The 14,708-nt window shown below is 45.0% G+C and overlaps 1 protein-coding gene across 1 annotated transcript; it reads right to left on the bottom strand.

The window, feature by feature from the left end:
• Window positions 1-3,212: 3,212 nt before the first annotated feature.
• RPS6KL1 (ribosomal protein S6 kinase like 1) lies at window positions 3,213-14,708 on the bottom strand. The gene is made up of 10 exons (XM_056852196.1): window positions 14,474-14,708; window positions 12,002-12,126; window positions 10,885-10,977; window positions 10,558-10,605; window positions 8,289-8,421; window positions 5,501-6,436; window positions 4,796-4,885; window positions 3,801-3,883; window positions 3,482-3,577; window positions 3,213-3,357 (listed from the first exon to the last, which is right to left on the bottom strand). Exons 1-10 carry the CDS (start codon window positions 14,706-14,708, stop codon window positions 3,244-3,246), a joined length of 1,953 nt encoding a protein of 650 aa, XP_056708174.1. The 3' UTR covers window positions 3,213-3,243.

Raw genomic sequence — 14,708 nt, 5'->3', positions numbered from 1 at the left:
CTAGCTGTCATGCAGAAAAGTTCGCCTGGGGTCCAGTGAGGTGACTCTGTCACAGTTCCTGATCTTACACACTTCCAGCAATGGAGAGTAAACCTTTTCTCCAGCCACCTGGTGGTTTTTTGTTGTTTTTTTTACCGGAAGAGAGGATGCTGCCATGGGCATCTGCCTTCCCAGCAATTTTCTACTCCCTGTAGTACTAGCCGAGAGGCAGTTCTAGGATTGCTTTCAAGGACTTCCTCCCCATCTTCTGTTGTACCATGCCTTCAGGATCAAGAAGGTAGAACAAACAGGTCTTTCTCTCCTACATTAAGTTTTCTTTTGTCTTTTAACCTCTGGTAGGGCAGAATTGGCATCCCCTGTAGCTATTGGACTTGATTCTCAAGTTGACTGGAGATTGGGGGAAGGTGGTAACCCTCTGCAGCTGTCCCGTGTTCATCTAATCCTCAGTGGATGGCTCCATCAACTTCCTGTCTGCAGTGACTAGGCCTGATTGTGCGCTGTTAAGGGTTGGAACGAGGCCATGGTTGTGGCCTGTTTTCTCAACCCAGAGCCTGCTGGTTCACGGGGACATATCCTTAGTACAATAGAATGCACGTGTATTGTTGAGTGAGAGGGTGGCTAGTACCTGCAGGGTTTATTACTCTTGTCTGCTGCACAGAACTTGTAATTAAACTATTTAACGCAACAGATTTTAAATGAAATAAAACAAGAAAATTATGTGTGTGTGTATGAAAATAAGAGGGGGAAAGGAGGTGGACTCAGCAAGTTACAGCATTCTTGCCCTTCTTGCTCTTAGGAAAGGAAGCAAATTTACTAGGGAGCTGCCAGTCTACCCTAATGAGCTGCACTAAATATCAAGACTACCTTCAGGGAACTTACAGTTCAGTGGGAGCATTAGGGCCGAATGGAGGGATAAGGGAAGAAATTCTGCAGCTTGGGTATAAGGTGGGGCAGTAGGCCTGATGCTACAGTCTGTATCGTGCTGTCAAGGAAATTAGCACAGAGCTAAATAGGCCCTAAAATGTTGATGCCGTAGGAGCATGATCTTACAGCCCGATCTGCCATGACAGTGTTTTGAGTCCAGACGTAACTTCTTAGAGCAAATGATCATCACTGACAGCAGGGTGGAGGGGAGATATTGATGCCTGCTTTTCTGCGAATCAAGGGCTGTGTCCTTGCGTAAGCCATCTCTGTATGTAGGTTAGTCTATCAGCATGATTGTGGTTCCTTCATAAGGAAACCGTGTACTGCATCAAACGTTACAATATAGCCATGGTGGTTTTTGTGTATTTAAGGGCTCTGGAGTGGTGGTCTTGTTATGTGGACCATCATACCCTGGCCCCGCATACTTGAAAGGCTTGCAAATTAAAACTCCGCTGCTATATTTGTCTCCTGTGTCCAAGCTCAAACATAGTTTGTAAGTGATAACTATACGTGCAGCTGGCTGCTTCTTTTATGTTCTTGTTGGCTGATACAGAAGAAACAAGCTGCTCCTCAGTCTGTAGTTTAAAATGGATTGCTCCTTTTATCTGGGGTAAACTTTAACAGTATTATCAATAATTTCCTTTTAGGGATTACTGAGTTACAGATGAACTGCTCTGCCACAATATTTCCTCGTTTACATTATTTCTAATTGATAGGGAATCCCTAGGATACTCAAATATATGGTAGGCTTAGTGAAATAAAAGCAGCAGGTCTACCTGATATCTATCAGGACAACTATAGGTACTGGCTTCTTACTGTGAATGGATACTGAAATGGCACAGAAAATCTCTTCCATCTAGACTATATGAAGAGAAGTAATGCAGAAGGGCATTTGGAAAATTAGTTCTGTATAAACTCACTGCTTTCACGTATGTTGCATAATGCACTTTTCAATGCACTTGAGCAGCTGTTTGCAGAAATGCACTGGAAGTCCATTATCCAGTGTGTGTGAAAGCAGCCTCAGAGCCTGATGTGAGCAGAGCTGTAGTTGGAGAAAAGGGTCAGCCTGAGAAAAGGGGTAGGTGGTGCCTAAGAAACATTGATTAAAAAAGATTAGGTGGCTGTGATTTCCAGGAAGATTAACATTGTGGCCTGAAATCCCTCCTTGATGCTGCTGCAGCTTCACTTAAGTTTTGCAGCATCCTGGAACAAAGTTTACCGAAAATACCCTGAGCATAGCTGAAGACTGGGGAATGCACATACCAGCTATATATAAAATAGCACAAGGTCCCAGTCAGGCATGCTGCTGGTGGCATATCAGCCAACTCCTTGGATTAGTAACCCCCTGCTATGCCTGTAGAAAGGTGCTGGCTTTGCTGGTGCAGAGCTCATGGTAGGACCTTCCATAGGAACCTGAGCTGAGGTGACTGGTACCGTTTCTAAAAAAACCACATAAGGACTTGGTAGAGCTGTGAATATTTTATTGTTTTAAGAATGTTCACAATCAAGGCAGATCCACAGGGAGAGGTCACAAGAAGAGCTTTTTGCTCATCTTCCCTCTAAGTAACGGTCATTCTATACTCAGTAGTCCTTCAGAAGAGAAAGCCGGGTGCAGAAAATACACATGCAAGCAACCAGCAGTGGATCTCATGCGAGAATGACACAGGGCCTCCACCTAGTGGTACTGAAGCCAAAATGTGCCAGGAAACTAGGAGGGATCAAATTTGTACTGCAGCTTGTTGATTCAAGGTGAAATTAAAACACAAGTGGGAGAGATGATGGGGCAGGTGCTGCTGAGTGAAAGATAAAGCACTGCTGAACAGGTGACCTGAAGAAGGGAAGCAAGGAGAAGCTTCTGGGCTCATTTGGGACAACAACATTTAGAGGAAGAAATGTTGAGACTGCTTGCATCCTTCAGGGAGCATCAAACAAAATCCTCCGACAGCAGTCTTGCATGGCCTGTGCCTTTCTGAATTACTGGGACCTTTATTAAGTCTAGGATTCTTGGAAGGTAACTGGAGGGGGGTAAATACATTTCGAAGGCCTGACTTCTCCCTGCAGCTGCTATTGCCATATGGTTAGGGAGCAGAATAGGGGCAACTCAAGCCTGGAAACCTGGGCCCTAGTCCAGTTGTGCAAGTCTCCTGTTGAGCAGCAGCACTGCTAGCACCACCCAAGTCATAAAGCCTGGGGAACTTTGCACTGATGCGCAGCAGCTCTTGGAAGGGCTTGGATCCATCCTGTGCCACAGACTTAATTTGAACTGCCACGTGTTGCACTCTGGTGATAACATGCACATACCCTCCCCTTGATCAGCTTTTAGTATGCAACCAGCTTGTTCCATTGGATACTGCTGAAAAAAGGGTGTGCCTTGATCTTTTTCATGCCATCTTTTCCAGCGCCCAAACGTTGCTTGGGATCATACTTCAGCAGCTGGAAGGAAGAGGGAGGGGAACTGAGATTTCCTGTTTTTCCAATCATCCCTTCAAAGCCATCTCCCCCCAACCACCTTATTATGCAAGCTGAGTAGGCTTCCCCTTGAGAAGGTGATTCTCACCTCTAATAGTAGAGATGAAGCGGAATGGCTGAGTCTTTCTGGAAGGTACAGCTGGGTGTGAGGATAAATCCCTGAGGGGTGATTCTGGGACAATGACTGTCAAAGATAAACAGCGCTGCTTAGATAAGCTTATCACATGGGCAGTAATGGTTGTAGACCTCCATGATGGATTAATACCTTAATGTTAACCTTTGACGACAAGGATGTGAAAAATCCAGTCCTGCAATGAAGTATATCAGTGTTTTGGGTTTCCCGACCCCACCATGACCCTTCACTTTTCTGGCTTCCTAACAGAAGCCCCGGCTTCTAAGCTACTCACCATTCCACACAGTAACTCATAGAGCAGTGCTCCAAAACTCCACCAGTCACAGGCTTCTGTCAGCTCAGAAATACCACCCACCTCTGCAGAAAAAAAAGGAACCAGAATTACAAAGATGCTGAAAAACAAGAGAATCCCTACAGTCCTTTGATTTTCTTCTGCCTCTAACCATCTAGGTCTACCCTCTAAAACGGGTGGGTAACGTCAGGCCCGGGGGCTGTTTAAGGCCTGCAAAATCATTTGGTCTGGCCCTTCGTATGTCCTGGCAGATCTCTAGCTCAGAAGGATCTAAGACTGGCAATCTGCCCCTCCCGCGGACAGGAATAGCCTCTATTCAAGGCAGATATGAGTTTGTTTTGCTGCGAAAAGAAACTTTTTCCCCCCTTGCAGAAGAGTCGTTAGCTATGGAGCTGCTAGGACCGCCCAAGAAACTGTTAACCCTTTCCCACCCGGGCCGTGGAGAAACTTATTCCCTCTGTACTACAAGAGGGCTGGGGGCGGAAGTGGTGACAATGGAGGGGTTAAAGGAGGCAGGGCCAGAATGTGTGTGTGTGTGGGGGGGGTTTCTTAGCCAGTGTGTCCTCATTTCGCCCCTGCAGGCAGAGGTAGCAGGAGTCGGTTGTAGAATCCATCCCTGACCATGCGGAGCAGGAGCAACTCCGGCGTGTGGCTGGATGGCTTCGCCCGGCTGGTGCAACAGACCATCCTATGCCACCAGGTGGGCCAGTGCATGACCGGTTGGATGCCTGCCTGCTTCTCCACGCAGGGGAGGGGTCATCTGGGGCAGCTGCCTGCTTGGGGCTTAGTCAGCTAATTTTTAAGTTGATAATTTTGTATGGCCCGCAAATGATGTTATAAATATCCAAATGGCCCTTGGCAGAAAAAAGGTTCCCCACCCCTGCTCTAAAAGGACTGTATTCCTAGGAATGGTGGACCTCTTGATATTTCATTGCGGGTATACCTGCAAAGGAAAAAGCAAGAGTTCTCTCCCTTACCTGGAGCACAGTACAATTCTTCTAGCGCTTGGCTGCAACACTGCGGCTCTACCTCAGTCCAGTGGCCAAAGTATGTGAGACGGATATGACCTATGAGATTGAAAGAGGTGATGCAAACCTTAGTGGTATGGGGGGGACCCCCCCCCCAACTCAGGAAACCCCGTGACAAATGCTGTTTTGCCAATCTCAAACTAGTTTCAGCTCCACATGTTGGGCGGTTGCTTTATTAAATGCCAGATGCTGTCTATTTAAGGACCCTGATAGGCTGGAGGAAAGACACAGGTACTGCAATGGCTACTGAAACATAATGCCCGATTCACACATTATGTGAACCATGCTACCATGAGAAATAACTACATCTTGTTGGGTCCTTCAGATTCTGCCAGAATTGCCTTGGAAGCAGTTGTGCTTCAATGGCTTCTGTGCCATTTGTGTACTGCAGGGATTGGGCATAACTGTCTCAATAAACTAGAGTTAGCAAAATGGAGCAATGTCTGGACAAATGTACCTTAAGTAACTTTAGTACTAATCTAAGTAAACTATAGCATAATGGAAATTGTTGTCTTCCTGCCATGCTGCAAAGCTTAAGAACAGGAAACAGGACTGTTCTCAATGAAGCCAACCTTTCAGAAATAGATCCAATGTTTCAGCGATCCTTGAGGAAGGCCTAAAACTCCCGTGTCTCCTTCTCCAGAGAACGCTTACCAGAGACATCTAGAAGCACGTTCCGTGGGTTGAGATCCTGGCAAAACACTCCTTGTTGGTGGAGACCCTCCAGAGCCAAAAGCAGTTCTGCTGCCCAGAGCTGAATCTGATCCTCATTTATCCCCCAGGCTCCGGGGCCATTCTTTCTGGAAGCCCAATGTGCTGGGGGGCCATATTGTCCTTGTGATGGCTGTTGCTTGTGCTGTTTTTTGTCAGGTACCAAGTCTTCCTGGGCAAGGCTTCCCCCTTTTTTCACTTCTGCTTCACTCAGCTGCTTCTCCAGACTGCAGTAATTCTGTAGGAGAGTTCCAGGGCATGCCTGCCTTTGCCTTGAAAGAGTTGCTGGGGAATGAATAAGCCTAGGTATGCGGCGGCAAGGAGTTTCTGTCTTTGGCAAGTTGTTTCCTTTTGCCACCTTTGGGACAGGAACATAAGCTCTCTCATACGTTGGCTGCTTTGGGTTTTGCTGAGGAGTGTCTCTCTCAGGTACGGAGCAGTGAAATGAGTCACGTGACAGCAAAGCCAGCCTTTGGTTGTCCAAGAGGCTATGTCCCTGACCCACTGGCTTGAAAGTAGATTCTGCAGCACCAGCTAAACTGGGTGTCCCACTTGAATTCTTCCATCCAACAATAGTCCCCCCAGTGGCAGGGCTGATAGGCAACCTATAATCATTACTGGGTCTGGCATGGGTGTGGTCATGTGACTGTTCCTGAGGTGGCGACTGTTCAGCATATCTGGATGTGTTGTGATTTACACAAGCTGTGATCTGGCCAGTGCTGTTGCAACTCTGCCTTGACCTAGAATAAGCTCCTCGGGGGCTTGCTGTGAGCCCTTCTTCATTGGCATGCTCCAAAGCCAAGCTGGACTTCAGATTTAATGTATTAGGATAATAAGAGGAATGGCGCTGTGAGTGAATATGGGACCAGAGAGTACCCCCTGTGTGAAATGGAAGGAAGAAAAGGGATGGATGTAAGTCCTACCAGCTATGTCTTAATGCCTTACACCTTATCCCTACTTTCTATCTCATTCCACCTTCCTCCAAGAAGCTCACAGTGACATACTTGATTCTTTCTCATCCCTCCCACCATTTATCATCCCAACTACCCAAGAGACAGGTTTTGCTGAGAGAGGATATGTGGCCAAGAGTCTCCACCATTAGGTTAAAATGCAATTATTGACCGGGAAATAAAAATACGTCTAATGAAGTGATTGCGGATATTCTATAATCTTACATACAAATGACAGAGAGCAGCACTAGACAAGGAAAAGTCAACTGTATTGTCTGGTACTGATGTTACGTTACAGCTCTGTAACCTGCAAAGCTTCTTTTGGAAAGATCTTCAAGTTCTCAGCACTGGATTAGCATCTAATCTTTGTAAGTTTTTTTTGTGGTGGTACTCACTGATAGTGAATACCAGCACCTTTTGGGGAGAGCTACAAATACCTGAGGGGGGAATTGATGGAAGCCAGTGCAATCATATATATGAGTACAGGTACTTTAAAAAACCCACAACAACCGCTGGATCTTTGTGACCTGGTTATTTCCAGTTCTGTACTTGCTACATTAAAACAGCAGTGCACGAATGTAATATTGGAACTGATAGGAGTGTTTTATAGTTTGTTATAGGAGATGGGAACAGAATGGCAACTGCTTTGGACACCTATTTGCTCCACAGGCAGGCTCAGGAAAGCCAATCCAACAACCTGAGTTCCCTGAAATTAATTTAAAGTTCTATTATCCTTCTCAGTTGCTTCTGGGTAACAAAAATGAGATGCATGCACACTGAATGGGGAGTACACGTCTGGGTAACACTGTGCGTGAACAAGATCTAGAGGTACAGGTGGACTGTAAATTGAATATGAGCGGTCAGTGTGATGCAGCAGCAAAAATGGCTAATGCGGGCTTGGGGTGTATCAACAGGCATAACATCCAAATCACAAGATGTCATAGTCCCGCTGTACATTGCATTGGTCAGACCACACCAGGAGTATTGTGTGTAGTTTTGGAGGCCTCACCTCAAAAAGGATGTGGACAGAATGGAGCAGTTGCAAAGAAGAGTGACGAGGATGATCAGCGGCTCAGAGACCAAACCCTATGAGGAAAGGCTGAGGAACTAGGGAATATTTAGTCTGGAAAGGGGAAGGTTGAGGGGGGACCTGATTGCTCTCTTTAAACTTTTGAAAAGTTGTCACTTAGAGGAGGGCAGGGAGCTATTCCTATTGGCAACAGAGGGTAGAACTCACAATAATGGGTATAAATTACTGGTGGAAAGGTACCAGCTGGACATTAGGGAAAAAAAATTTTTATGGTAAGAGTTCAGCAGTAGAATCGGCTGCCTAGGGAGATGGTGAGCTCCTTCTCACTGGAAGTCTTTAACCAGCAGCTGGACAAACACTTGTCAGGAATGCTCTAGGATGATCCTGCATTGAGCAGGGGGGTTGGGCTAGATGGCCTTTATGGCCCCTTCCAATTATATGATTCTCCTTGTTTTAAGGATCTAATCAGTACTAGATACTAGACTTGCCCTTTTGAAGAGTTGAGACAGATAAGTAATTCTGTGTTCCTAGGCATGCAGTTTCCATCTTTCACTCTTTTCTCTTACTCTATGAATGGCCTAGTTCCAAAGTCCCCAGTGCTACCTTAGGATTAGGCTCCCCAAACCCACTCTGATGGACATGACATTTTAAACGAAATATCTTGCACAGAAAAATTCAGACTGGCCCTCAATCACTACAAGATCTACACCAGATGAGGCTGAAAAGGGGAATGGGAATGAGGTCCTCTCACCTTTCACATGTTCCAAGTGAAGGAAAATGGAGTCTTCGCTCACATAGTAGCGCAACAATTCAGCCATGAAAGGGATTCCATGTGGGATGATTGTCTGTCTTCCACGGGTCTCTACATGGGATTTGGTGAGGCTCTGAAACAGAACACAGAACCAGGGACTATTCAGTGGCTGCCAGACTGTTCAGTGGCTGCCTAGCTATTGTCTAGAGGCATTTCCCAACATGGTGAGACCTAAGCTTCACCTGCATTACCCATCCAACAGTTGAACTGAAATCCCAGAGCTCCAGAGCAACTTAGCTACCTTTCCACTATACCCCTCAACTTTTTCACAATGCTCTGGAGCACCAAGTGATTTTTGAGAACTCTGCCAGCACATTTTCCCATAGGCTGGATGCTTGTCCAGATTTGCATCAGAGGTAAATGGACTCTGTGATTTTTCAATTAAAGATGTTTACAGAGATGAACTAATGCAGCGGAATTTCTTCAAAACTCACCTGTGACTACTGGATAAGTATCACTATGCTCTATATCTGACTTTGTGTGCAGGTGAGTGCATAGGGCAACCCTTTTGATAGGGACATCCACAAAGCCAGGGCCTGTATTTTGTCTCCCAGCATGCCTTTGTAGTATATGGGCTTCTGCTGCTCAGAAACAGCCAGGGGAGCCATGACAGAGCCTAATCCTAAAGAGAGGCAAGAAAGGCTAAGCAACAGACCCCAGCAGTAGCAAGAGGGAGCTGGGGAATAGTCCAGAGCACCCAGAGGCAAGATAAAAATGGGTAAGCAGCAGCCACTGGGACTCACTGAAAAGGGGGAAAAGGAGCAAATGGGGAATCACATCAGGTTATGTGGTTATAAGGCTATGTAAACTGCCAGGCACTGTAAGCAGTCAGCAAAGTGCATAGGTTCTATAGAAGGAAAGGGGCTGAAGGGGAGAGTTTGTACCTGAGGAGCTCTGATGATTGAGGGATACCCTCAGTCTGTCTGGTATGGGAGAAAGAGATTTTATGTGTGAGCAAGTATAGGTAGCATCATCTCAGAAAAGACTGGATCATTCCCTAATTTCTGAGGGAACAACTAACAAATGAGTTACCTGAATCCGTTAGCCCAAATAGGGGGAAAGATACCTGAAATATGAATTCCTGGTCTCTTCCCCCCACCTGCCCCCGCACCTAGTAGCAGCTTAAGGAAAGGCGGGTGATTTCTATCAGAAAAACAGTGTGGTAAGAAAGGGTTAATACTCCTGCAGTCCCAGTCCAAATTGCCTTATATTCCTATGGCTTCTTTTTAGTGGTAAAAGAACATTGGGAGATCCTATAATAGACCCATATAATATGTAGTTTGATCCTGGGGGGAAAAGCCCTTCTTTTCACTGCATCATTATTTCTTTGCTGATTTAAGAATGCTCAACATGCCACAGAATCCACCACAACAGATCATATAATGTGAGCACAGGAGTCCCACAGTCTCCTCTGTGCGCAAGTGGCATCCAGGTTTCATATTTTCCCTAGTAGTAAAATTCCCAAGGTCTGGTCTTCTAGGACCCTATCCAAAGGGTGCCAGATGCAGTGGGACCCAAGAACTGTGGAATTTATTAATTCTCACTTGTATGTATATTTTGGAGGTCTTGAGTTGAACCGTTAATATGTACATAATAATAATTGGCCATTGTGACCATTTCTTAAGGCCTGATGGAGCATATAGGGACCAGACAATGAGTACAATTCCTTTGTTATGGGCAGATGATGTACATATGCTCCCAGAGTATGGTGAACATGCACAACGGGTGGTTACTGTGTGCATTAACTGTCCAGCTCAAACTCCCCCCAATATATACATATTGTGCCTTATCTGTGGCCACAATCCCTGTGGATTCTCTTGATGTGTACAGACAAAGCTAGTCAAGAACTTCCAGCCATTTGTAATGTGAAATTTCATATGCAAGCTTAGATACACAAACGCTTCCATTTTCATTGTGAATACAAAGGAGCACTAGGAAAGCAGCTTATTCTTTAATAGAATAATAAGTTCTGCTCTTCTAAAGGGGTAGTAGAGGATATGCAAAAGAAAAGGAATCCCTCTGTAGCACCTGATTTTGGGAAGCTTCCCAAATGGGATGTTACATATTCTGCTCTATTGGGGCTTCACAAATACCAAAGAAAGCATGGCTAAGCCAAGAGGAATTTTGAATTACATTGGACACATCAAGAGAAAAAAACTGCATCTAGCATTGCCAATGGAAGGGAGACAGAGAAAGAAGAGGCACATACCTTCAGTATAAAGGTTGCCCCAGTTGCCGGGTCCTGCACTATCTGTACCTGCAAGCAGCACAAAAGCACATATAAACAGTACTATCACTAAGAGTCCTGTAGCAATTTAGAAAACAAATAATTTTTTGTTGTGGGAGTTTTTGTATGCCAATGCTGACTCCCTCAGATACATGGGGTCATTCAGAGGCACATGCACATATAAACCACAGCAGATGTTTTGCTTGTTGGCATGCCTCAAGATTATTTGCTGCAACAGATGAACATGGCTATTCTTCAGAAGCACTACCTATCAACTCAAGCTAGATATTTCAGATGGCAAATAATTACCTTGTCAATTACTCCTACAACTTTACAGTGCCTCAGGTTTTCCACTGGTGTGCTGAGTGTCCTTATTGGCCGAAAGCGGAGGCTGCTGTAACCCTGTTAATCAATTAGAAACACGGCTGAGAAACTCTCAGAGGTGAAGAAGACTGGAACGGGATTGTTATACATTTTAATACAAATAATGGGGGGAGGGTTCAACCTTTGTTGTAAGCTCCAGCACAAATGCTTGTGTATGCCATACCTTCTGCTTTACTATTGAATCTGAAGTGTACGCATGGAAATCCAGTGTTTGTCGGTTACACCAAAAGATTGACTACACTTTATATCAAGGAAATCCAAATTCTGTGCTCAGTAATTCAGGCTGTATTTGGCAAACTACAGGAAATGTGCAATGTTTGCATTTTCAGTGTCCTTTAATTTTGCTTCCAAGATTCAGGTTGTTAAAGTACTATGAATTATATGTCAAAGAGAGATTAGGAATATGCGAGCAACAGAGGCAAGAGGTAGTACCCGTAGAGGTGACACAGGGATCTTTGCTTAGGACTGAAGGCTTGCTGAGGGATCATGAGTGCTCCACCTGGCAATTTTTTTCCCCTGAGCTTTCACCAGACACTGTTCCTTTTTTTTTTTTTAATTACAGGCCTCTCTCTAGGAGAACATGGTTGCCAACATGAGCAATAAATACTGAAATAATAAAAATCAACACAATGTAAAAACAGAGGCAGTTAAACAGTAGATCTGATAACATATCTTGCAATCACACATGAGAAAAGTAAATAGCATAAAAACTCATCATAAAAAGGTGATGGATAATTTGAAAGCACCAAAGCAACAAAAATAAGCCTCTGGGAAAGGTCAACTGGAGTTTGGCTTCTTCTACCATACGTCTTTTATTTTTGGAGCATTGGGGGTGGGTTTGTACTGGCTGTAGTTTGTCTCCCTTTTCCTCCTGATCTGTGTTAAAATCTTACAGGTGGGTCTGTACTCAGTGGATGCAGATTCCACTTGTGCCTTTCACATCTACTGCACTCCCATTCCCATTTTGTGCACATGAGGTTTGTTACTGGACAAACGTACAGGCCTGCATAACTAAAAGGCCCCATTTCCTCACTCTCCTCACCGTATTAGTGGAATTTCCATCCCCCAAAGTCCTTTGTAGATGGCAGTTGAATATCTCCTCAGCACGTTTCAGGTACTTGGTGATCTTGCGCTTCACAGCCTCACGGCGCTCCTTGTTAGGATCCACTGTGCAAGAGTTGAATGCATTAATCACCACTAGCCCTAGCTTCTCCCCAAAACATAACATTCTTGCCTGCAATCTGTATTCATATTTTAAGTTTTGCACTTGGGCATTTTAAAATCTGTCCCACAAAAAGGTGACATCTGTAATAATTATGCAAACTGAGCATATTTGTATATTGCTCTTATAATGCACACATGCAACAATTCTTGCTCTGTTGGATCCTGTGGAAGACTTCCATCCATGCAACAGTCCTTGCTTATGTGGAATCATTAAAATTACTCCTCATTGTCTGCTTGCGCTAAGCCATAGTGATTGTATCCCCACTATCTTTTCTGTGTGTAATGTACAGGCACAAGGTATTTCTTCTGATACAAAGCAAATTAAATAAGATCATGTGGAACATCTGTTGTGAATATAGAACAATGGAATGTACATTATTATTTAAGAATGACATTGAACCATAGAATCATAGAGTTGGAAGGGATCACCGGGGTCATCTAGTCCAACCCCGTGCACGATGCAGGAGATTCACACCTCCCCCCGCCACACCCAGAAGATGGCAGGGGGGAAAAAACCTCCAGGATTCTGGCCAATCTGGCCTGGAGAAAAATTGCTTCCTGACCACAAAGCGACTATCAGCACTACCCAGGGCATGCAAGAAAGGGCCACAAGAGCCAAACACTGATGCAAACCTTCCTGCCCTCCCTCTCAGGATCTGCCTAAGGTCATAGAATCAGATTGCTGACAGATGGCCATCTAGCCTCTGCTTTAAAACATCCAGGAAAGACAAGCCCACCACCTCCAGAAGAAGCCTGTTCCACTAACGAACCACTCTGTTAGAAAGTTCTTCCTAATGCTTAGCCAAAAACTCTTTTGATTTAATTTCAACCCACTGGTTCTGGTCCGACTTCTGAGGCAACAGAAAACAACTCAGCACCTATGCGCTGAGGTACTATATGTTGCCGCACCCCTTGCACTATTGCTTGTGCAAGCAGAACTGCACTAAGAAAATTTTCCTTTCTGCTCACTGATTGCTGGATCCAACCTAGAAGCAGCATGTCAAACCCTACCCATGTGCAGCCATAAGTGGCAGAGTCTACTCCCTCAAGATTTTACCACTTCAGTGAGGTATTCAGGGCGCCAATACCCCATTCTTCCCTGCCCCCTTATTCAGTCACCCCGCTGGCTTCTTCCTGCAGGCATCGGCTATATACTTGTAAGCATTATCTTTGCAACCGTATGAGGTAAAAACTTTTACAAAATGAAATCTCAGGTTCTTGAGGGGGAAAAAGCTGAATTCTGTGACCAATGCTTTTGTACATTTTCTGTTCTCCTTCTGGCATTTCCTGTCCTGACAAACACCTAGCATGATACAACTCACTTCAAGATCACCATACTGTGTACTTCAGAGTCCCACAATCTGCTCTCTCCACATTTAACCCCTCATCACCCTAGACTGCTATCGTTATTGCCCTGCTTTGTCATAACAGAAGAAGAAGAATTGGTTTTTATATGCCGACTTTCTGTACCACTTAAGGGAGAATCAAACCGGATTACAATCACCTTCACTTCCCCTCCCCACAACAGACACCCTGTGAGGTAGGTGGGGTTAAGAAAGCTCTAAGAGAGCTGTGACTAGCCCAAGGTCACCCAGCTGGCTTTGCGTGTAGGAGTGGGGAAACCAATCTGGTTCACCAGATTACAGTCTGCCGCTCATGTGGAGGAGTGGAGAATCAAACCCAGTTCTCCAGATTAGAGTCCACCGCTCCAAACTACCGCTCTTAACCACTACACCACGCAGGAAGATGATTTCCATCCGTTTACACTGTCCTGCTCCCGCCTCGTGTCAGTCAAGCACAGCATAAACTCCACCACCCTCTCTTTGATAACACAGAAACTGTTACTAAAATAGCTGTCACTGAGAGATGCATTCTGATGCAAGCAGCATCGCAAATAATCTGTTCCACAAATGCTGCACTTCTAAACACATTTCCTGTGAAATCAGTTGCTTTGAAAGCAATGAGACTACCAGTCAGAATGACACCAATCTTTGTGCTCTTGAACGCTTAACATACCCCACCTGGGGTAGTCCTCCTATTTGCAGTTCGGCTTTATGACCATGAACAGACTTACAAACTCATCCATAAAAGTTGCTAGCCCACAAAAAGAATGTACTAGTTAGCATGCTTACACATTTATGTTAGTTTAAAGCAACAAAAGAAATTTGCCACAAGCAACTAGCCTTTTACAAGTTTGGCCAAACGCACTGCATGGTTCCAAGATCCACTTATCTCAGGATTCCTACACCTTTCACAACTTCCCCTCCCTCATCCCCCTCTCCCATCATACCCTGAACCCCATTGAGCAGAACATCCACGCCATTCTTGTAGTGGTTGAATGCCTCTTCATAGTTTTCGCTCACATCCCGCTCCAAAGCCAAACGGATCTGCTTCGCTGCATCCACCAGGTAATCACGCTTTCCTGTTCCATGTACGTCTGCATTCCCTGGTGTGACTCGGCTCCGAATTTGCTCAAGATATACTCGGGCCTGGGACAATGCTTGGGTGCAGGACTCTGATTCCAT

The sequence above is a fragment of the Euleptes europaea genome, chromosome 6 (assembly GCF_029931775.1).
Source record: "Euleptes europaea isolate rEulEur1 chromosome 6, rEulEur1.hap1, whole genome shotgun sequence".
Classification (NCBI taxonomy): Eukaryota; Metazoa; Chordata; class Lepidosauria; order Squamata; family Sphaerodactylidae; genus Euleptes; species Euleptes europaea.
Note: the sequence above shows the minus strand (reverse complement) of the source record. Positions and strands in the feature narration are given on the sequence as shown.